A 22,522-nucleotide genomic window follows, 5' to 3' on the forward strand; every position below is an offset into this window, starting at 1 on the left:
AGTGAACAGGTATGAAGTGAGCGCGGCGGGAGGTGATGATGGTGGTCATGTGACTCGGCTCTCGTGAAGGTGCGGGGTAAAGGTGCCACAGACACAGGGAAGAGCGCGACACTTCACACACCTCCACAGACCTCTCTCCAAACGACTTCAACACAGAAACACCGATATAATGTCTATTAGCCGGAAAAACTGGTCTGCTTTGTCAACGTAAGTACATTTAAATACACATTTAACGTTAATTGGTTTGGTCTAAACGGTTTTGCGGTTTCTAACAGGTTGCAGAAGCGCAGGTGTCAGTGTTTACACAGACGTTATAGGTTCATATGCTGTGGAGATGTTAACTTAAAAGTATCAGAACGATCACTGAATGGAATAATTTATTTATTATTATTTTTTATTATGATTTCGCTCAGAATTTTGTGAAAGAAAAAAAAATCAAACCTTAAAAGTTTTAGAAATATAGCACCTGAGGCAACACGTCGTCCAATGTAGCTAATATTGAAATTTACAATCATTGTCATGCGTTTTGGATGACTTTATGACTGACATAAAAACTGAAAGTAATTGAGTCTGGACTGGACGTGCAGTTAGAGTTTGTGATGCAGGTTGTGATTATTTTGACAGCTAGTGTAATGCACTCATATGGAAAGTAATGTCAGGCTTTCAGACTCAAGGCAGTGAGTATCCTTTAACCAAAACAGAGCTCGAAAAACCAGTTATTGCACAATGAAACACTGTTTTCAAACTGAAATACAATAGTCCACCTCTGGGATATATCATCGAGACCTTTGATCGTAATGCATCTTCTCATACTTTCAAAAAGACTGACAGGATGGATTTCAGTAGTCAGTATCTCAAAATGTCCCTGCCGTTTCTATCCTTCTGCCTCCATGTGAATAGAACTGTAAATCAGTCTAATAAAAAGTTTTAAATAAATGCTTTTTCAATGTTTCACAGAAATCGAAAGTGGTTGTCACCCAAAGTCCAAATGTTTTTAAAGCTTGTAATGCAATAAAATCAATCAGCATTAGTGTCACAGAAAAGAATACGTGTTTATATGCATTTTAAATGTGTTTGATCTTCAGGCTGGCTCGACAGTGGACGGTGGAGGATGAGGAAGAGATAGAGAGAGAGAGAAGGAGGAAGATAAGGGAGTCCACAGCAGACACGGATGAAAGTCCCTCTGAAGAGACCAAACCGCAAACCAGTAGGTGCGAGAACTAAATTACAGAGAAAACACAACTTTAGACAAGATGAAATGCGTATTTGTGCTCTCCCTTTGCACTTGAAGTTGCTTAAGAGCTGTAATTGGCTTCAAATTGGTAAGACTCAATGATATATTTCAAATTTAATGCAAATTTTCTGTTACATTTTTGCATGAAGCAATTGACCTTGCAGAACATGAGGATGAGCGCTTCAGAGAGTTTTAGATAAAGGTTTATGGTATCATAAAAGTGAATGTGAATAAGATCTAAGTGTAATGATGTAATTTAGTCTCATAATACCATATTTGCACTGTCCGTGTTTATCAAGAAAAGCAGTTTGCCCTAAAATAAGACTGCTTTCTGGGAAACGAGTTTACAAGAACAGTTTCGAGATGTACCAGAATGTCTCCCAGTGGTGTAAATGGGTTATGAATCTATCAAAGTAAAGATCCTGTCAATTTAGTAGAGCTTTCATCTCTACTAAATGCACTTGTAGTTTACAGTGCCTTGCAAATGTATTCCTTTTTCTCACATTTAATGTTGCTGCCTTATGTTAAACTGCTTCCCCCCCCCCCCCCCACATCAATGTACACTTCATACACCATAATAGCAAAGCAAAAAACAGGTTATTAACATCTTTGCAAATTTATTAAAATAAATATATAAATAAATAAATGATTCCACTGCATACGTATCCATACCCTTATCTGGGACAGTTGAAATTTAGCTCAGGAGCATTCGTATTGCTTCTAGATGTTACTACACTTCAATGAAGTTAACCTGTGGCAAATTCAATGGAATGGGTATGCTCTGGAAAAGCACACACATCTTAATAAAAGGTCTAATAGCTGAAAATGCATATCAGAGCAAAAACCAAGCCCTGAGGTCCAAAAAGCTGCCTGTAGAACTCAGAGACAGGACTGTAACAAGTCACACATCTGGGGAAGAGTTCAGAAAAATCCTGCTGCGTTGAAGGTTCACAGAGGGATGTCTCCGTTACCCTTAATGGAAGAAGTTTGAAACATTCAGGACTCTTCCCATAGCTCGCCTCCTGGCCGAAACTGAGCAATTGATGGAGAAGGGCTTTGGTTAGACTGTTGACCAATATCCCGATGGTCACTCTAGTTGAGCTCCATGATCATATATGCAGAAGGAAGAAACTTACAGAAGGACAAACATCACTGCAACACTCCACCAATCTGGGCTTTATGGCGGTGTGGCTAGACTCAATCCTCTCCTCAGTGAAGACACATGAAAACACACTTGGAATTTGCAAATAAAGCACCTGAAGGACTCTCAGACTGTGAGAAACTCAGTCTCTCTCGTCTGATGAATCTCAATTCTAAGCATCATGTTTGAAGGAAACCAGGCACTACTCATCATATGCAGAGATCTCAAAAGTAAAGTGTGGTCGAAGCACAGGAACTGTGATCAGCGGCAGGGACTGAGGGACTCAGCAGAGAAAAAGGTAGGCTCAATACAGCAAAATATAGAGATAGCCTTAATGAAAATCCAGTCCAGAGCATTCAGTACCTTAAAATGGGCATAAGGTTCACCTTCCAACAGGACAAGCACACAGCAAGAGTGGCTTATAGACAACTCTGTTAATGTCCTTGAGTGGCCCAGCCACAACCTGGGCTTGGACCCAAACAAACATTTCTGGAAAAACCTGAAAATGTCTGCCAGCCCCCATCCAAGGTGACAGAGCTTAAGAGGTGAGGTGAAGAATGGCAGATAATTGTCAAATGCTGATGTGCAAAAGTTGTCACATCATACCCAAAAAAGACTTGAGGCAGTAAAGGTGCTTCAGCTAAGTACTGAGTTAAGGGTATGAATACTTATGCAATGTACTTATTTCAGCCGTTTTTAATTTTTAATAATTTACAAAGTTGTGACAATTCTGTTTTTGCTTTGTCGTAAGTGTATGGAACGTAGATTAATGTGGGAAAAATGAATGCTGTTTAACATTAGGCAGCAACATAACAAATGTGAAAAAATACAGAGGTATGAATACTTTTACAAGGCACTGTACTGCAAATCTTAAAGGGTTAGTTCACCCAAAAATGAAAATTGTCATTAATTACGCACCCTCATGTTGTTCCAAACACATAAGATCTTCATTCATCTTCAGAACACAAATTAAGACATTTTCAATGAAATCCAAAAACTTTCTAACCTTGCATAAACAGCAACGCAATAACCACGTTCAAGGCCTGTCTTGGTACTCTTGTGAATGCGCATCAATGTAAAGTTGTTGTTTTCTTTGCACACAAAAAGTATTCTCATAGCTTCATAAAATTGCGTTTGAAGCACCGATGTCACATGGACTTTTTTAACAATGTCCTTACTACCTTTCTGGGTCTTTAACGTGGTACAGTAGTTGTGTTGTTGTCTATGCAGGGTCAGAAAGCTTTTGAGTTTCACCTAAAATATCTTGTTCTAAGGTCTTCTGGGTTTGGAACGACAATGGGGGTGAGTAATTAAAGACAGAAATTTTTATTTTAGGGTGAACAAACTATTTTAATGTATTCTTTTAAATGATATTATTTCTGCTAAAGTGTACACAAGGTTTTATGCATGACATGAATGTTAAAAAGCCAACATGACATGATGTAAACATGCTAATATAATATTTCCAGTGTTAGTGGGCCTGCTGAAGCTGCCGACTCCAGTGGTGACTCCGGTGGCGGTGTGGCCCAGCTGCAGATGGACTTTGTGGAGATGCTGCGAGTCCGTGATGAACGGCGGAGGAAGAGGCACGTTGAAACCCTGAGGAAGAATAAGGGGGAAGATGATGGTGGCAGAGAGAGCAGCCCGGATGAGGTGCCCCGAGTGGAGCTGCTGGGGGAACAGCAGGACAAGGAACTCTTCAAGAACGCTCAGCGGTGCGTGGAGACTTTCATGTCTCCAGAACCTCCTACCAACTCCAGAGACTCAGAGACACATGGGAAGGTAGGAAGACATGGGTTCTCAATGTACAGTAGTTCTTCTACAGTGATGTGATGCTTTAAGAGGAGGTTCTCAGTGAAAGTTCTGAGGTCAGTTTGTGATTACTGAAACAAAATCTTTTTGTTTCAAAACAGCTGAGCTTCAGGCTGATATATTGTCTTCAGCCGATACCTCTGGCAAAATTGGCACTATAGAACACTATAGAAGTGGTTCTCAAATGTTTTGACTTCAATTGTCCACAGCAATGTTTTCCATCCAAATCAAAACAAACTTGAATCAACTCAGATCTTTAGTAAAGACTCCAATACATGAAATTGAGTCAGATAAGAGAGAAAGCCAAACTGTAGGATTTGTAGGCTCAAATTTAAGACTTTTTAAGACCTGCACAAATAAAATTAATACCATGTGAGTTGTGCAATGTCTATGGTAACATATTAAACTGTAAAATGAATGCTTTTCTTAGATATTTTGGCTGGAAAAAAGACAAAAATTCTAAAAATGATTTTCTAGACAAGCAGAAAAAACAAGTCAGAAATTTAGCGAGTTTTTGCTAATCTGCCAATGCGGTAAGCAAAAAAAAATCTTATTTCAAACAGAAATCAAGATTATTTTTCTTACCCCACTGATTGTGATTTACTTGTATTTTTAAAATTATTTTTACTCAAAACTTTTATAGTACTTATCTTGCCATTACTAGAAAAATGTTTATTGATTATACAATTTCCAATGGGGTTTTAGGACTTTAGTAATTGACATGCCTTTACAAGTCAAAAAAAAAGTCACATATTTAAAATGAGGCTTCATCATTTATTTGGATTTTTAATGACTGTGGGAACCTTCTTACACGAAAAAAAAAAAATGTTATGGGGAAGGTTAATTAAAATAAGACATACTTTAGTTATTTTAACTTATGTCAATAAATGTTTTGCCATCTTAAAAAAGTCATCTTAAATGTTTACCCCCTGGTTGAGAACCACAATATTAGAGGTACATTGCCATTCAAAAGTTTGGGATCAGTAAGATTCGTAAGGTTTTTTTTTTTTTTTTAAGAATTCTCTTGTGCTCATCAGAGCTGCATTTACTTGATCAAATGCAGAAAAACCAGTAATATTAATTACAGTTTAAAATAATGGTTTTCTATTTGAATACATTTAAAAATATAATTTATTCCTGTGATGCAAGCTGAATTTTCAGCATCATTACTTCCAGTCTTCAGTGTCTTCAGAAATCATTTTGAAATGCTGATTTATTACTTTTATTATCAAAGTTGGAAAAAGTTGTGCTGCTTAATATTTTTTGGAACATGTCATTCTTTCTTCTGCATTCTTTTATAAAGAAAAAGTTCAAATTAACAGCATTGATTAAAAATAGACAGCTTTTCTAACAATAAAAGTAATCACTTTTTTATCAATTTAAGACATCCTTGGTGAATAAAAGTACTATTTTCTTTCCAAAAAAGAAAGAATAAAATTTACTGACCACAAACATTTAAATAGTCATTTATATTGTTACAAGTGACTTCTATTTTAAATAAACACTGTTCTTTTTAACTTTTTATATTAAAGAATCCAAAAAAGTATTAAAGGTTCCAACAAAATATAACACATCACAACTGTTTCCAACATTGATAAAAAAAAAAAAAAAAAGAAATTATATATATATATATATATATATATATATATATATATATATATATATCTCAGCATATTAAAATGATTTTTGAAATATCATGTGACACTGAAGACTAGAGTAATGATGCTGAAATGGATTTTTTTTTTCATTGCAGTAATACTCCCCTTATATTAGTATCAAAATCTAACTTCTTCAACAGCAGACAATAACCAATGATGTTTTTTTTTTTTGGTAATAAAAAAATATTTTTTACCATGTCAGCATCTAAGGCTATCTGCATGGCAATAATACATAGTTACATAAACACAAAATAAAAACCAAGCAAACTAACGTATTTAAATTAACGTATGATAACAATTCAAAAATCGTTTTTAGGAAAAGTCCCTGAGTGCTCATACTTCATAAAAACATTTCCCACTTGCATTACAACCAGGACAGTCTAATAAAATTAGTTTGTTATCTTTAAGCAAAATGGCAAAGGGTCAATCTTGTATGACCTACTGTATATGAGATCTCATAAACAGCACTTCTTAAAATCTTATTTTAAGGTAGATAAAAAGTCTGTGAGATTCCAGAATGAATTACTTTTTTCTTTAAGTATATATTCAAGACAAATGATTATATTTAATAAAGTACAGAATCTAAGGAAACAATTTCACCCTCTATCTGTATTTGCTTTGTACGTTTTATGCTTATTAGTGCATCGCCATTCTGGCATCAGACTTCTGGAATCGATGCGCAGTGCCATAAATCATCAGCATAGCTTGTGGTTGTACTATTAGGCTTGGTAAGGTTTGGCGTTTGTTGGTAGAACAAATACTTTCCAAACAATTATGCCAATTATGAGTCCTTTAAATACACCCCTTAAAACCTTTGTGTGTTCTGGCATGGCATATTCTTTGCAATGGTTTTTGATAGAGTTATGCATCAGTTCTCACAGCAGGGGATCATTAATGTTGCAAATGACATTGTAGCATTAACCATTAGGTGCTATATATAGTAGGACAGTGAGAGTGAAGCAGTCAGGTTGTACCGATCAACAAGACAGCAGTGTCTTACTGTGTTTGCCATTGACAGATGTGAACTTGTTGGATGAACTTGTTTGGCAATGGCCATATAGAATCCTCTCTTCTGTCACTTCAACGCAGTGTAAATCTGACAGGTTTCGTCATGTGGTTTGTGGTCAGAGGTCGTCTGTGAAGCTGTCTCTCGTTACCACCCGTAGAGTGTGTAATTAATCATCTACAGGATTAACAGAAAGGGCTGCGGGAGGGCCAGTCTCTCTCACACACACCTACAGGGCCTCGACGTGAGAGAGCATTAAGTCATTTGACCCACTTCTGAAGTGTGCCGTCACTTCTGTCAAAGATTTATAAACAAAGTGAATTCTCAGACAGTGCAACCTGCAATGAAATGCAAAGACTACTGAAGCAACAAATATATGTATTAAAATTCTCCTTTTAATGAAACTGTAGTTTATCTGCTTATGTTTGTTCAAAGCAATGTTATCAGGATTTCCTTTACAGTATATCAGCCTCAGTCAATAGTTGTAAAGATGTTAGTGATTCCAATTCAAATGTGCCTGAATTTAAATTCAAACACTGAAATTCTTAAAGATTTTTAAAAAAATCTTATATAATCTCATAATTTTATTTTAATTACTAATTTTATTGTGCAAGGACCCATTAAATTGTTCAAAAGTAACAGTAAAGACATAAAATAGTAATATTAGACAGACAGTTGAGGTCAAAAGTTTGCATACACCTTACAAAATCTGCTAAATGTTAATTATTTGATCAAACTAAGAGGGTTATTTTTTATTAATTACTGAGCTCAAGAGGGCATTTCACATAAAAGACATTTACATGTAGTCTAGAAGAAGAAAAAAATAGTTGAATTAATAAAAATCACTGTTTAAAAGTTTACATATGCTTGATTCTTAATGCTGTGTTGTTATCTGAATGATCCACGGATGTGTTTTTTTTTTTTTTTTTGTTTAATGATAGTTGTTCATGAGTCCCTTGTTTGTCCTGAACAGTTAAACTGCCTGCTGTTCTGCTGGGGGCATGTAAATATCTTCTGTAGCTTCTGAATGGCAGTACTAAATGAAAAAAAAAAGATGTTTAGACAAAATAACAAAAATGATCTGTTCAAAAGTTTACACCCCCGGCTCTTAATGCATCGTTTTTACATTGGGGGCCTCAGTGAGTGTTTGAACTTTCTGTAATAGTTGCATATGAGTCCCTCAGTTGTCCTCAGTGTGAAAAGATGCATCTCAAATTCATACAGTCATTGTTTTTTCTGAAAAACAGTGGGCTGTTTAACTGTTCAGGACAAACAAGGATTTATGAACAACTATCAAAAAAAAAAAAAAAAAAAAAAAAAAAGGAGGTCAGCTGTAGATCATTCAGGTAACAACACAGTATTAAGAATCAAGTATATGTAAACTTCTGAATGGGGTCATTTTTGAAAATTCAACTATTATTTTCTCTTGAGGACTATATGTGAACATTTAGGTCAATACTAAATAAAAAATATCATGCATTCTGCATAATCCCTTAATGGACACAAACCAAAAGATAAGATTATATTGAATAAATGATAAGTGTGGCAACATTGCAAAACATCTTCCTATTAGGTAACAGTGGAGTTAAAAACAACACCTGACAACAGATCAAGACCTAACCCACACGATAAACTGATACATTTTCCAATATTGAGACAAAATGCTGTGCTGCACAAACAACTCAACTCAATTTCCAACAACAAGACTAGTAATAAGTTCTTGATCTTGACACATTTCCATCACAAAGCAATCCTACACACACCGGTAAATACATTTCCCATCATATTTTCATTTACACACTCAATGTAATTATTTGTCTTTTTATAGCAAGAAAATGGAGGCATAAATCAGGATTCAACATCGGCGAATTCCCAAACCCCCCCAAAAGCATCTCGGAAATTTGTGAGGTATTCACATTTTTAACTATTACAAATATTTGAATTAGAGAGATCTGTTAGTAGTGTTAGTGGTGTAAACGCAGAGCTTTTATTATTTCTTGATCTGTTTGCAGTTCTGCTCACTGTGATAATCTTTGCCCTGCTCAAATTATATCAATCTGTTGTTCTCTTTCATCAGCTCTCTCTCCATGTCCTTTGATAAGAGTCCCTCATCACCTTCAGCAACCAGCAGACTGGTTTCTCCTCTGAGCCCTAAGTCACCGCCCCCTCAGTCTCCGAGGGCGGAGTCACCACGCAGCCCCACCCACTCTGGCTCTATGAGCCCCACACCAAATGGAGACACAGAGGTAAGACAGCCACAGATTCACACTAACAGCACTGCTGTCTTGTTTAGTTTACTTTTGGTTGCACTTTATTTTGCAGTACATACAGTACAGTATCTCACAAATGTGAGTACACCCCTCACATTTCAGCAACCATTTTCGTATCTTCTCAAGGGACAATACTGTACAAATGAAACATGGATATATTTGAGAGTAGTCAGTGTGCAGCTTGTATAGCAGTATAGATTTACTGTCCTCTGAAAATAACTCAACATACAGCCATTATTGTCAAAATAGCTGGTAACAATAGTGAGTAAACTCTAAGTGATAACAGCAGTGTGTTGTTTAACCATGCAAAGACACATGTCCTATTGATCATGTTTATGTTTTTGTCTGCTTGACAGGACCATACAAAGATGGGTATCTTGTATTGGAGCAGTTAAAATTAGGTGCTTTAAGTACAATTCTCTCATACTGACCACTGGATGTTCAACATAGCATCTCATGGCAAAAACATTACTTTACACACCACTAGTTACACTACAGTGGTCAGGGTCATACAGAGGTTTTCCAAGATGGATTCCATTCGTAACAGGCCTTGCAAGGGTCGATCAATGAAGTTTAGAAGTCATTCTGTGCGTCAGATGCATGAGTGCTGCCATATTGTCAAAATAGCTGTCAACAAAAGTAAGTACACCCTAAGTGAACTTGTCCAAAGTGTCAATATATTGTGTTAGCACCATTGTTATCTGGCACTGCCTTAATCATCCTGGCCATGGAATTGACCAGAGCTGCACAGATTGTTGCTGGGATCCTTTTCCACTCCTCACAGAGCTGCTGGAGGTTAGACACATGCTGCTTCTCCACATTACGCTTGAGGATGCCCCACAGGTGCTTAATAGGGTTCAGGTCTGGAGGCATACTTGGCCACTCCTTCACATTCACCGGCAGTTTCCTCAGCAAGGCAGTTGTCATCTTGGTGGTGTGTTTGGGGTCATTATCATGTTGGAAAATTGCCGTTTGGCCTAGTTTCTGGAGGGAAGGCATCATGTTCTGCTTCAGAATGTACAGTACATAATGAAATCAATTACAGCTCCCCAGAACCAGAAGCACTCATGCAGCCCCAGACCATGATGCTACCAGCACCATGCTAGACTGTTGGCAAGACACAATTTTCTTGGTACTCCTCACCAGGGCATCACCACACATGCTGGACACCATCTGAGCCAAACAAGTTTATCTTATAGTCTCATCAGACCACAGGACATGGTTCCAGTAATTCATGCTCTTGGACAGGTTGTCTTCAGCAAACTGTTTGCAGGCTTTTTTGTGAGCCAGCTTCAGATGAGGCTTCCTTCTGGGACGATACCTATGCAGACTGACATGTTACAGTGTATGGCGTATGGTCTGAGCACTGACAAGCTGACCTACTTCTATAACCTTTAAAGCAATGCTGGCAGCACTCATGCGTCTGTTTTTTGAAGCCAGGTTCTGCACCTGACGAACAAAACGAGTGCTTGACTTCATTGATCAACCCTTGCAAGGCCTGTTCCAAATGGAACTCATCTTGGAAAATCTCTGTATGACCCTGACCACTGTAGTGTAACCATGTTTCAGGATGTTACTGAACCTCTAATAGCCTTGGCCATCTTTGTGGAGAGAAACAATTCTAATTCTCGAATCCTCAGAGAGTTTTTGCCATGAGATGTCATGTTGAAAATCCAGTGGTCAGTATGAGAGAATTGTACTTAAAGCACCTAATTTTAACTGCTCTAATACAAGATACACAACTTTGTATGGTCCTGTCAAGCAGACAAAAACACAAACATGATGAATAGGACATCTGGCTTTGCATGGTTAAACAACATACTGCTGTTATCACTTTGGCTGATGATACACTGGGAAACAATGTTGCCCGGCAACTTTGGCCAATGTTCCCTTCAATGGGCAACCAGGTAAGACACAGGGCCCATGACCAATCTAAATTATCCAGATAGAAATGTGTTACCCATTCTCAATGGAAAAGTGCCCAAGCAACATTGATCAAAATAGAGTGTACTCACTATTGTGGCCAGCTATTTTGACAACAACGGCTGTATGTTGAGTTATTTTCAGAGGACAGTAAATCTACACTGCTATACAAGCTGCACATTGACTGCTCTAAAATATATCCAAGTTTTATTTCTTTTATTTTGTGTGTGTGTGTGTGTGTGTGTGTGTGTGTGTGTGTGTGTGTGTGTGTGTGTGTGCCTCTGGCATTTATACTGTATAGTACAAAGAATAGCATAATATTACCATTGTCCTAAAGTAGAATGATATTAGGGCTCCCTCTAGGGGAACATTTACGATATGACATATACTGTTATACCTGTGGCCAAAAAAGCAGATTGTCACAAATATGTTAAATGATATAGGGGACCATATACACTGACAAAAAATCTAGGTGTAGGATTTAGTTTAACAGTTTATTGCAAATAAATGACATTGAATTAAAATGTGAAATTTTGAAGCAGAAAGACTGATACACCCTCCAGTAATATTCTGGTTCTTGGTTCAGGTTCTTTCTAAAACATGAACCAGTAATCTGTTTTATTTACAATTTCAAAATTTTACGTTTTAAATGAACAGCAATTAAACATAAAATCTGGAAGTGGAAAGACTGAAATAGTAACTTCATGTAGAATAAGAAAAAAAGTTTGGCACCCAGAAGTTATTGCACCCCCAAATTACTAGTAAGTCTCACAAATAATTGCAAAGAAACTGTAAGCAACAATTAAACGTGAAATCTTTACTGTAGTTAAAATATGGTGGTAATAATCCCATTCTGAACACATACATCTATTATTTACAGGAGTTACAACCCCATTCTGCAACTGAATTTATTAACTGATTACACTTGTGTAATTATGTAGACATTCTCTTACTGTTTCTTTACTTACTGCCTTATTTCACTTGCATGTGTGCACAGAGTCATGAAAATGGGTCACAGAGCAATTTCGAAGCAGCTGCGAAACCTGTGTTCACACGGCAGAGCTCCAGAACGCGCTCCTTCAGGGTAAAGCTCACATTTGACTGTATAAATACACCAGCTAATTAAGTATGAGGGTCAATATGTTACATAACACACTGTCAACATTTGCATTTCATGTGGACAGTACAGCGAGTCACTATCCTGTCAAATTTGCTTGTGTCAATACCCTTCAAGTGCTACGTCACATACAGCTTCCTTTATTTATGCCATGTGCTGTCAGGACTCATTTGTTAAATATTTGACTAACTCAACACACATAGAGACGGACAGTACTGCTTTGTGCCTCAGTGTCATTATCTGTTTCAGATGATGAAGAAGAAGGAGGAAGAAAAAATGCCGTTACAGAGAAGGTACTGATCAACACACACACGGATAAAAATAAATGTACACTTTAAAACTTTTTTAAAACTGTACCTGCATGTAATGTAATATTAATGAAAAATAAGTTAAATGCACTTTATTAAAAAGAGTTTACTTCAACACACTGTTTCTTGACACACTTCAGTACACTATGTGAAATTAAAAGATTAAATACAATTTAAATCATTGTTTTAATTTTTGTCAAAAGGTGCAATTTGAAATGTTTAAATAGATAAAAGAACTAGTTTGTTATTCGATATTATAGTGTGTTATTCGATATTACATTTTAAAACTAGTTAATAAGCGAGGTAATATATTTTAAGTCTTTGACTTTGTAACGTCTTCATTTCAAATGTGCAATTTTTAATGTTTAAATGCATAAAAAACTAGTTTAAATAAAAAAATTATGTCAAGTATATTTTAATTGACGATAAATGCTTGCCAATGTATTTGGCATTACATTTTAACTTATTATAAATAATTATGTACTTATATTTAAATCATTGCTTACATTTTTTGTCAAGTACTTGATTATAATTTTAACTAGTTGGTTATTCAATATTACATTTTAAAACTAGTTAATAAGCGAGGTAATATATTTTAAGTCTTTGACTTTGTAACGTCTTCATTTCAAATGTGCAATTTTTAATGTTTAAATACATAAAAAACTAGTTTAAATAAAAAAATTTTGTCAAGTATATTTTAATTGACAATAAATGCTTGCCAATGTATTTGGCATTACATTTTAACTTATTATAAATAATTATGTACTTATATTTAAATCATTGCTTAAATTTTTTGTCAAGTACTTGATTATAATTTTAACTAGTTGGTTATTCAATATTACATTTTAAAACTAGTTAATAAGCGAGGTAATATATTTTAAGTCTTTGACTTTGTAACGTCTTCATTTCAAATGTGCAATTTTTAATGTTTAAATACATAAAAAAACTAGTTTAAATAAAAAAATTATGTCAAGTATATTTTAATTGACGATAAATGCTTGCCAATGTATTTGGCATTACATTTTAACTTATTATAAATAATTATGTACTTATATTTAAATCATTGCTTAAATTTTTTGTCAAGTACTTGATTATAATTTTAACTAGTTGGTTATTCAATATTACATTTTAAAACTAGTTAATAAGCGAGTTTATATATTTTAAGTCTTTGACTTCGTAACTTCTTCATTACAAATGTACCATTTTGAATGTTTAAATACATAACATACTAGTTTCAATAGAAAGTGACATTAAAAAAATATTTTAATTTATTATAAATGCTTGCCAGTGTATTTGGCATTACATTTTAACCTTATATCAAAAACAAAGTAATTATGAATTTCCAATTTCAATTGCTACTTAAGCGAGGTAATAAAATAAAAAATGTTATATAAATTTAAAGTAAAATACATTTTCATTTAATTGCAAATGACATGCAATTTACTTTGACTCAATTGTTTGCAATTCACATTTAAAATTAGACTATGTTCTGCTGAATAAAATTGCTACAGTACATCTTCAACACATTTTCTCTTATAGTTTTGCATTTTATGTACAATGAATGCGAGACACTGCAGGTGAATAGGGTAAAAAAAATAAATAATAGTCATCACCTTATTTACCCAGTTGATTGGTTACATTGACAATTGCAAACATTTTTTGTATTACAAGTTTTCTAAAATGTTAGGATTAAATATGCAAACGAGCCATTATTTAATGAAATATGCACTAATTTGCATATATTTCTAGTACAGAAATCGAAACACTGAATGAAGTCAGTTTTAAAATTCTTGTTTAATTTTTTTACATATTAGAGTCAAAAGATTTTACAGAGGGGATTTTGGGTATCTCATTTCATCACGCCATAATTAAAAAAAAATAGAACAGACAGGAAACACTATCCTTTTTTTCTTCATTTTTTGGGCATTATAATAAAATGTTTTATAAAATCAAGCAAATCATACATCAACAAATCCCTCATATAGGATACAGTCAGGATAATATTGTAAAGTTTGGTGTCTAAGTACTACTGAAGTGGAGATTTATGGCTCAGTGTAGAAGAAAAAATAATTTTAAGAAAATGGCTTTTAAAAATATGCATTGTAATTGAAATCTCTTGACACAAATAAAGTGCTATACAAGAAACACTTAACAGTGTCTTTAACAGTGTTTTTTTCCCACTAGTCTGAGAAAAACAATGAAAAACCAAAAAGCCCAAAATCTCAAACTTAACAGGTGCATGAAAAACTGCTTTTTTGCCTGCAGTGTCTCCGCTTAATATGGTAACTCTATATCTTATCTTTTACATATTTATTAATGTTAGTTAAATATTTTATTGTGCTTGTTAGCAGATAATTCATAAACTAATGTAAACATGTACAGTGTTTATTAACAATGTAGAAACAGTAAATGTAGAAATTAACGTTTAAAGCTAGCAATGCAGAATTCACTCAGTTATATTCATAATAATATTGAGTTATTATACATTAACATAACCATGTAAAATATTTGTTTTATGACATTGCTTACTTCAAAATGTGTAATTAAGCATCTACAGTGAAGAGTTACAACAATCTGCATTGACTTCCATACTACTAACATCTAGGGATGCAAATTTACGGCAAATTTCCAGAAACTTTCCAAAAATCCCTGGAAGATTGCAAAAAATCCTGGAAAGTTTGTTCGAATGGTTCCGAAATGTACTGGAAATGTTCCAACTTTTTGCAACCCTACTAACATCCAATCTCATCCACAGTGCAAGTGTCCGGATTGCAGCAAAGAACTTTGAATCCAATAAGGTAAAGGTATAAACACAAACACCTCAGACTCCTTCAGTCCAATCTGAAACTCACATTTATGAACTCTCACGCTTATTCTGAATATTCTGGTCCACAGAGCTCCAACCAAGAGGAGGAGCAGCAGCAGACCCCATTTCAGAGAAAGTGAGTGCGTCTGTATTAGTACATTTAAAGTGAGCTTTTAGATTCAATTTTAGCAGCAGTGTAATGAGGGTGTGTTGAATTAACTGCTGTCTCTACCGTTTCACAAGCTCCCGACAGAGGTTATCATCTCGCTCCATTCAGGAGAAAATGGAACGACTGGCTCAAGCCTCACAGGTCTGAATCTGAAACTTCATCTGAAATCACTAAAAAGCGCTTTTCTACACTTTGTCTGATTCTTTTTTAAATGCATTATAGTAAAGTCACCTTTATTTATATAGCACTTCATTAGGGCTGTCAAAATAAACACGTTAACACAAAATCATTTTAACGCCACTAATATTATTAAAGTGCACAATTAATGTATCGTGCATTTTCTGTTTGACCCATTACCTAGCCCATAGTTAAAGAAATGGATGCACAATGTTGCCAACCTAGCGAAAAGTGATAAGCAACAATACATAAACATAACTGGACAAACACTAAAATATTACAATGGAAACATTTTTGTTAAACTTGGCTGCATCAAATTACAGTGTGAACAAACAAATGTAATAACAAATAATAAATGTACATTTTGCATGTTCAGAAGAAGTGAGCTGCCCTGTCCTGCAAATAATGTACTGTAAACAGGCTTTTGTAAGTCAATTGCTCAGTGCAAAGAAAGAGAAGTAATGGGAACCTGGTATTTATATGTTGTTTTTCGTTCATCTGTCTAATCAACATGAAAAAGTTATTTGAAAAAGTTTGTCTAGTCTTCATGCTCTATGTCGAGTATGGTTTCACTAACAGTAAACGTGCATTTTCAATTCAATTCAATTCAATTCAAGTTTATTTGTATAGCGCTTTTCACAATACAAATCGTTGCAAAGCAGCCGTCCAAAAAATTAAAATGTATGCTACTACAATATATTTAGTAGTTTATTAGTGCTGACTACTGTATGTTAAGTCGTTGTACATATGGTATAAATATTAAAAGCAGTAATGGTGTAATCAAAAACAGATGATGAACACTAATAGCAATGATTATGTGTTGCAATCAAACTTGTAGAAAAGTTGTGTAGTGCTGTATGTTGTTTCAAGGCTGGCATCTTCGGCATTTGCTTAAAGCATCCATATTTGATTAGAGTATTAAAAACTTGAAAAGTATTAATTTATGGTACATTTTGAACAGATAAAAATGTGTGATTAATCACGAGTTGCCTCATTACAATCATGCTATTAATCACGATTAAATATTTTAATCGATTGACAGCCCTACACTTTATACAATACAGATAGTGTCAAAGCTGCTTTACAGTATTAATCAGGAAAATAGTGTTAACAATTCTTAATTTATGCATTCAGGTCACATAGGTGTTAAATTGAAGCAGAAAATCTTAAAAAGTGGCATAATGGAGGGACATAGTGTTGGGGGGCCCCGCGACAACCTCCCATGCTGAGTTGCATCGTATTAAAATAAAAAAAAATGTAATAAAAAATGTGAGGTGTCGTTTTCTGATCAACTTAAATGTAAATTAGCTTATGGCTGAAACAAAAACAGATATCTGTCAGTGGGTAAAAAATACTGTTTTCCCTTTGAATCAAGTGTATTTTTATGAGCCCATTGGCAGATATTTGTTGTTGTTTTAATCATAACCTCACTTTATTTAGTAATTTTGAATCTTTAGTAAATATGTGACCCTTAGCCACAAAACCAGTCTTAAGTAGAGCAGGTATTTTCGTAGCAATAGCCAACAATACATTGTATTAATCAAAATGATATATTTTTTTTTTCTGTTATGTCAAAAATCATTCGGATATTAAATAAAAACCATGTTCCATGAAGGTATTTTGTACATTTTCTACTGTAAATATCAAACCTTATTTTTTTATTAGTAATGTGCTTTGCTATGAGCTTCATTTGGACAACTTTAAAGGTGATTTTCTCAGATTCCAGATTTTTAAATAGTTGTATCTTAGCAAAATATTGTCCTATCCTAACAAACCATACATCAATTTCAAACAATTGACTCTTATGACTGATTTTGTGCTCCAGGATCACATATATCTTATATCTTCACAATATTTGGACACAATATCTTCTTCTCAATACCTTCATAAAACTTGCAGAAACCCAGAAACAGAAAATTAAGCATGCAAATACTGCTAGTTTTAAAGTATCAAATGTCTGTATGGCACTTAATATATATAGATTTTATCTATTATTTTTTTTTTTTTTTTTTTTTTTTTAATATTAATTTCTAGAAAATCATCACATACAGTTTTAGTTATGTCCCAAATGTTCTAATATAGTTGCAATCAATGAGAAATAAATTAGATAATATAATATTAAGTTTAAATAATTTTTTAAAAAATTTTCAGGTTATTTTCCAGGTTAAAGGGATGGTTTACTCAAAAATTAAAATGTTGTCCTTAATTAATCAACCATATTTCATTCCAAACCCATAACACCCTGCACAGACAGCAATACAACTACCACCTTAAAGGCCTAAGAAGGTAGCAAGGACATTGGTAAAATAGATGTGTTATGAAGCTATGAGAATATTTTTTGTGTGCAAAGGAAACAAAAATAACAGTCTTATTCATTTGGGCTTGAACATGGTAATTGTGTTGCTGTCTATGCGGGGTCAGAAAGCAGATTTCATCAAAAATGTCTTCATTTGTGTTCTGAAGATGAACAAAGGTCTTACAGGTTTGGAACGACATGACGGTGAGTAATTACTGACAAGATTTTCATGTTTGAGTAAACTAACCCTTCAAGCACCTGATTTAATCAGTTGTTGAAAGAGTTTTAAACCCTTTTTGTGAACCACAAAAGCACAAAATTTTGCTGAATGCAACACAAACAAAATGTATTTTGTTGCTCTTTCCAACTTTTAGAAATGGGAAATATCCAAATCCCCAACGGTGCACAAGACTGTGTGTTTAGCAGATGAGGTGTCAAGAAAGAGGGAGCTGTTTGAGAAAGAACAGGAGGGATCAGACAAAAGCAACTTGTTCTCCAAACAGGTAAGGACTTTTACAGTGTTTGGAACAATGGGTTATTGATTCACTTGTTTGAGCTCATCTTAACTGACTGTTCAATCATTTGTTAAAATCATTTACTTCATTTCAGGAATTTCGCAGCTTTTCTTCAGGAATCTCCGATCGAATTAATCGCTGGGTTCAGAAGAAAACTTTTACCGTGTCACCGCCATCATCATCTCATAGTCCTTCGGTAAGTGCTGCATTATTAAACCATGAGCCAAAATCACAGTTTTTGCAAACTAGTATCTCACTGGGATTCACAAGAACTGCACAGTAACACAGAGAGAAAGGAAATCATGAATCGTGAAGTGGGAAGAACGGAGTGAAGCTTCTCTTGATTTCCAGGAAGGATCCTCATCTTCATTAGTTCACTGAACACTGTTTTTCACCAAGCTTTGGCTTGGTGGCAGTATTACACTTTGCACTGAACCCATTCCGTTCCCTCATTTGACCTTGTTAGTCATCCCACAAATATGTGTCATGTATGTTGTGAATTTGAGGTAATAATTGGCACCTATGAAATAACAGGTTTGAGCAATCATTTATGTAATAAGCCTATGTAATGACACATGGCCTTCACATATCCGCAAACAACCATTCATTTTTCAAAATTGATCTGTTTTCAACAAGCAACCATTTAGAGACCTATACATTACTGCACATTCTAATTTTTCCACAGTAAACTGCAACTAAAACAGTATTTCACATGGGGCTGTGCTGTTGTCATCAATGCAATCAAGTAAATTTCTCATAAAGAAACGTCCAATTTAAAATAAAATAAATAATTTTAGCCTATTTTAGGACAATTTCATTTCCTTTATGCAATATATAAATGCATATTTATATTTATTTTGAGATGATTTTAAGTCTGTGGCACATTAGTGTTTCAGCTTTGTAATGCAGAAAACTCCACCAAAGTTGGAGTTACAAGTAAAAGCTTAAATCATGGAATAGCGAACTGTCTTGTTTTTTTTGTTTGTTTATGCTCAGGATCTGAGACATGTGAACATCTCCAGTAAGAAGAGTTTGTTTGAAAGAGGACAAGACCAGGACAACTGACTCTCTCATGGATAAAGACAAAGCGAGGTGACTGTCTGTGTCTAAAGTTTTTTATACAATTGAGGTCAAAAGTTTACATCCCCCTTTTATCTGCCAAATGTCCGGTATTTTAACAAAATAAGAGGGATCATACAAAATGCATGTTATTTTTTATTTAGTACTAACCTGAATAATATGTTTTTTTACATAAAAGATGTTTACATATAGTTCCAAAAGAAAATAATAGTTGAATTTATAAAAATGACCCGGTTCAAAAGTTTACGTCCCTGTGATTCTTAATACTGTGTTGTTACCTGAATGATCCACAGCTGTGTTTTTTTGTTTAGTGATAGTTGTTCATGAGTCCCTTGTTTGTCCTGAACAGTTAAACTGCCTGCTGTTCTTCAGAAAAATCTTTCAGGTGCCACAAATTCTTTGGTTTTTCAACATTTGTGTGTATTTGAACCCTTTCCAACAATGACTGTATGTTTTTGAGATCCATATGCAACTATTACAGGGGGTTCAAACCCTCACTGATGCTCCAGAAATAAAAACGATGCATTTAAAACCGGGAGTGAAAACTTCTGAACAGAATGGAGATTTTCCTTATTTTGCCAAAATATGATATTTTTAATTTAGTACTGGCCTTATTTACCTTGATCTTCAAATTCAAAAAGTTTTCACTCCCCGCTCTCAATGCATGTTTTTTTTTCCCCCTTCTGGAGCATCAGTGAGTGTCTGAACCTTCTGTAATAGTAGAGTCCCTCTGTTGTCCTCAGGGTGAAAAGGTGGTTCTCAAAATCATACAAGGGTTGAAATAAACAAAAATGCTGAAAAACCAAAGAATTTGTGGGACCTGGTGAATTTTTTCTGAAGAACAGCAGGTTTTAAACTGTTCAGGACAAACAAGGGACTTGTAAACAACTATCACTAAACAAAAAACACAGCTGTGGATCATTCAGGTAACAATACAGTATTAAGAATCAAGTGTACGTAAACTTTTGACCTCAACTGTACATGACTGTAATAATTATTTTAATTTAAATGTTAGCAAATCACTTTATTCAGTTGTTTTTCTGCACTACAGGTTTATTGAGATTCATTTGATAATGCATCTCTGAAGATTTTGAAGGAAGCTTGTTCGACTCTTTCAGACAGGCAGTGCCAAGGAATGTCTCTAAACTCTTTTTCCTTCTGCTTCTTTACATTGGTGAATTCCTAAGCACTTTTAAGGCGTCATACTGATTTACATTATTTGGGTTAAATTCGAGGCTTATGTAATTGAGAATGTGCGTACTGATGGATTGTGGAAACAGGGTAACACAAAAAGGTTAAACTGACAGCAGGAATACATTGTGTCTGTGCCAGACACACCTTGTAGTTTGGCATATGCAATATTGATAAGCAAGTTACTAGGAGAAAGCGGCATAATCTGTGACCTCAGCCATAACTAGAACAGTCCAAGGTACAACTGTAGTATCGTGAATGTCCGTTTCAATAAACCTACTAGAAATAAGCTTGATGATTCATAAAGAAGCTGGAAATCATACGCTGAAGCTGACCTATGCTCTCGCTGCTGCTGTTTCAACTTGCCGGAGACGCAAGTCATAATAAGGAAATGTAATGTAGATGTATTCTTAACAGCGAAATGTGTCCTATCAAGCCCATTGAAAACGACTTCAAATTCATTCCAGTTCAACCAAAGCCTATGTTTCCTTTTTGTTTTTGTTTTTTCTTTTGGAAAAACAGAACGACCTGTCATATAATTATCTTTTCTGCCCAGAAGGCTTACGCTGTAGATGAATAAAAATTTTATACTGGTGGTTATGTTGTCTCATGTTTTTAAATTATGCAGACTTCGTGAAAATAAGAAATGGATTATATTTCATAAAAATAATAGTAATGATAAATAGGAATATGAACACAAATACAATTTCATTATTTTACAATAATTTAATATTACCAGTGGTTATGTCTCACATTTTCAGTAATGGAATGATACAATATTTTATTGCTATTAAATATATTAAATATTTTAAATTAATTAATAAAAAAAAGTATTATTAATACTATGTTGTTGTCGCTGTTACTATCAGTGGTTATGTTAACTCATGTTTTCGACCACAAAACCTCTAAAGTAGCACAGGTATACTTGTAGCATTAGCCAAAAATACATTGTATGGGTTAAAATTATATTTTTTTCTTTTATGCCAAAAATCATTAGGATATTAGGTAAAGATCATGTTCCATGAAGACGTTTAGTAAATTTATTATCATAAATCAAAATCAATTTTTCATTATTAATATGCATTGCTAAGAACTTAATTTGGACATTTTTTAAGGTGATTTTGTCAGTATTTAGATTTTTTTGCACCCTCAGATTCCAGATTTTCAAATAGTTGTATCTCGGCTAAATATTGTCCTATCATAACAAAACCATACATCAATGGAAAGCTTATTTATTCAGTGTTCAAGTGATTTCTAAATCTTACTTTTAAAAAATGTACCCTTACATTTGGTTTTGTTGTCCAGGGTCACATACATGCTAGAAGAAACAATTCAATTATATTAAAAATAATGTTAAATAATAAATCTTATTATTAATATTTTTTTCAATACTACTACTAATATTATTACTACAATTAAAGGGACAGTTCACCCAAAAAAAAAAAAAAAAAAAAAAATTACCCCATGGTTTTCTCACCCTCAAGCCATCCTAGGTATATATGACTCTCGTCTTTCAGAGAAATACAATTGGACTTATATAAAAAAATGTCCAAGCTTTATAATGGCAGTAAATGGCTGTTGTGATTTTGAAGTACAATAAATTACATAAAGATTACAGTATATAAAGTTGTAAATATGGATATATTGGATACATATTGGATATATTGCTTATACAAACGCAACAATTTGCTTCATATACGCGTGGAGTACTTGTATGATTGAAGGATACACTTTATTGGACTTCAAAATCTCAACAGCCATTCACTGCCAATATAAAGCTGGGAAGAGCCAGAACATTTTAAAATATTTTTTTCAAACT

The 22,522-nt window shown here is 34.3% G+C and overlaps 1 protein-coding gene across 1 annotated transcript; it reads left to right on the forward strand.

The window, feature by feature from the left end:
- Positions 1–81: 81 nt before the first annotated feature.
- On the forward strand, positions 82–21,299 carry lad1 (ladinin). Its single transcript, XM_073823477.1, has 14 exons — positions 82–207; positions 1,086–1,211; positions 3,845–4,157; positions 8,680–8,759; positions 8,929–9,097; positions 12,042–12,128; positions 12,411–12,454; positions 15,225–15,267; positions 15,365–15,411; positions 15,519–15,585; positions 18,292–18,420; positions 18,527–18,628; positions 19,429–19,524; positions 20,564–21,299. The coding sequence occupies exons 1-13, from the start codon at positions 170–172 to the stop codon at positions 19,495–19,497; spliced, it is 1,314 nt and encodes a 437-aa protein (XP_073679578.1). The 5' UTR covers positions 82–169; the 3' UTR covers positions 19,498–19,524; positions 20,564–21,299.
- The last annotated feature ends 1,223 nt before the right edge of the window (positions 21,300–22,522 follow it).

The sequence above is a fragment of the Garra rufa genome, chromosome 18 (genome assembly GCF_049309525.1).
Source record: "Garra rufa chromosome 18, GarRuf1.0, whole genome shotgun sequence".
NCBI classification, from domain to species: domain Eukaryota; kingdom Metazoa; phylum Chordata; class Actinopteri; order Cypriniformes; family Cyprinidae; genus Garra; species Garra rufa.

Bases quoted from the DNA above. Each gene is read 5' to 3' on its own strand.
- lad1 (XM_073823477.1), top strand. From the start codon at position 170: ATGTCTATTAGCCGGAAAAACTGGTCTGCTTTGTCAAC. The intron at 12,455-15,224 runs GTACTGATCAAC...TCTCATCCACAG, and splicing joins AAAATGCCGTTACAGAGAAG to TGCAAGTGTCCGGATTGCAG. The intron at 18,421-18,526 runs GTAAGGACTTTT...ACTTCATTTCAG, and splicing joins GCAACTTGTTCTCCAAACAG to GAATTTCGCAGCTTTTCTTC.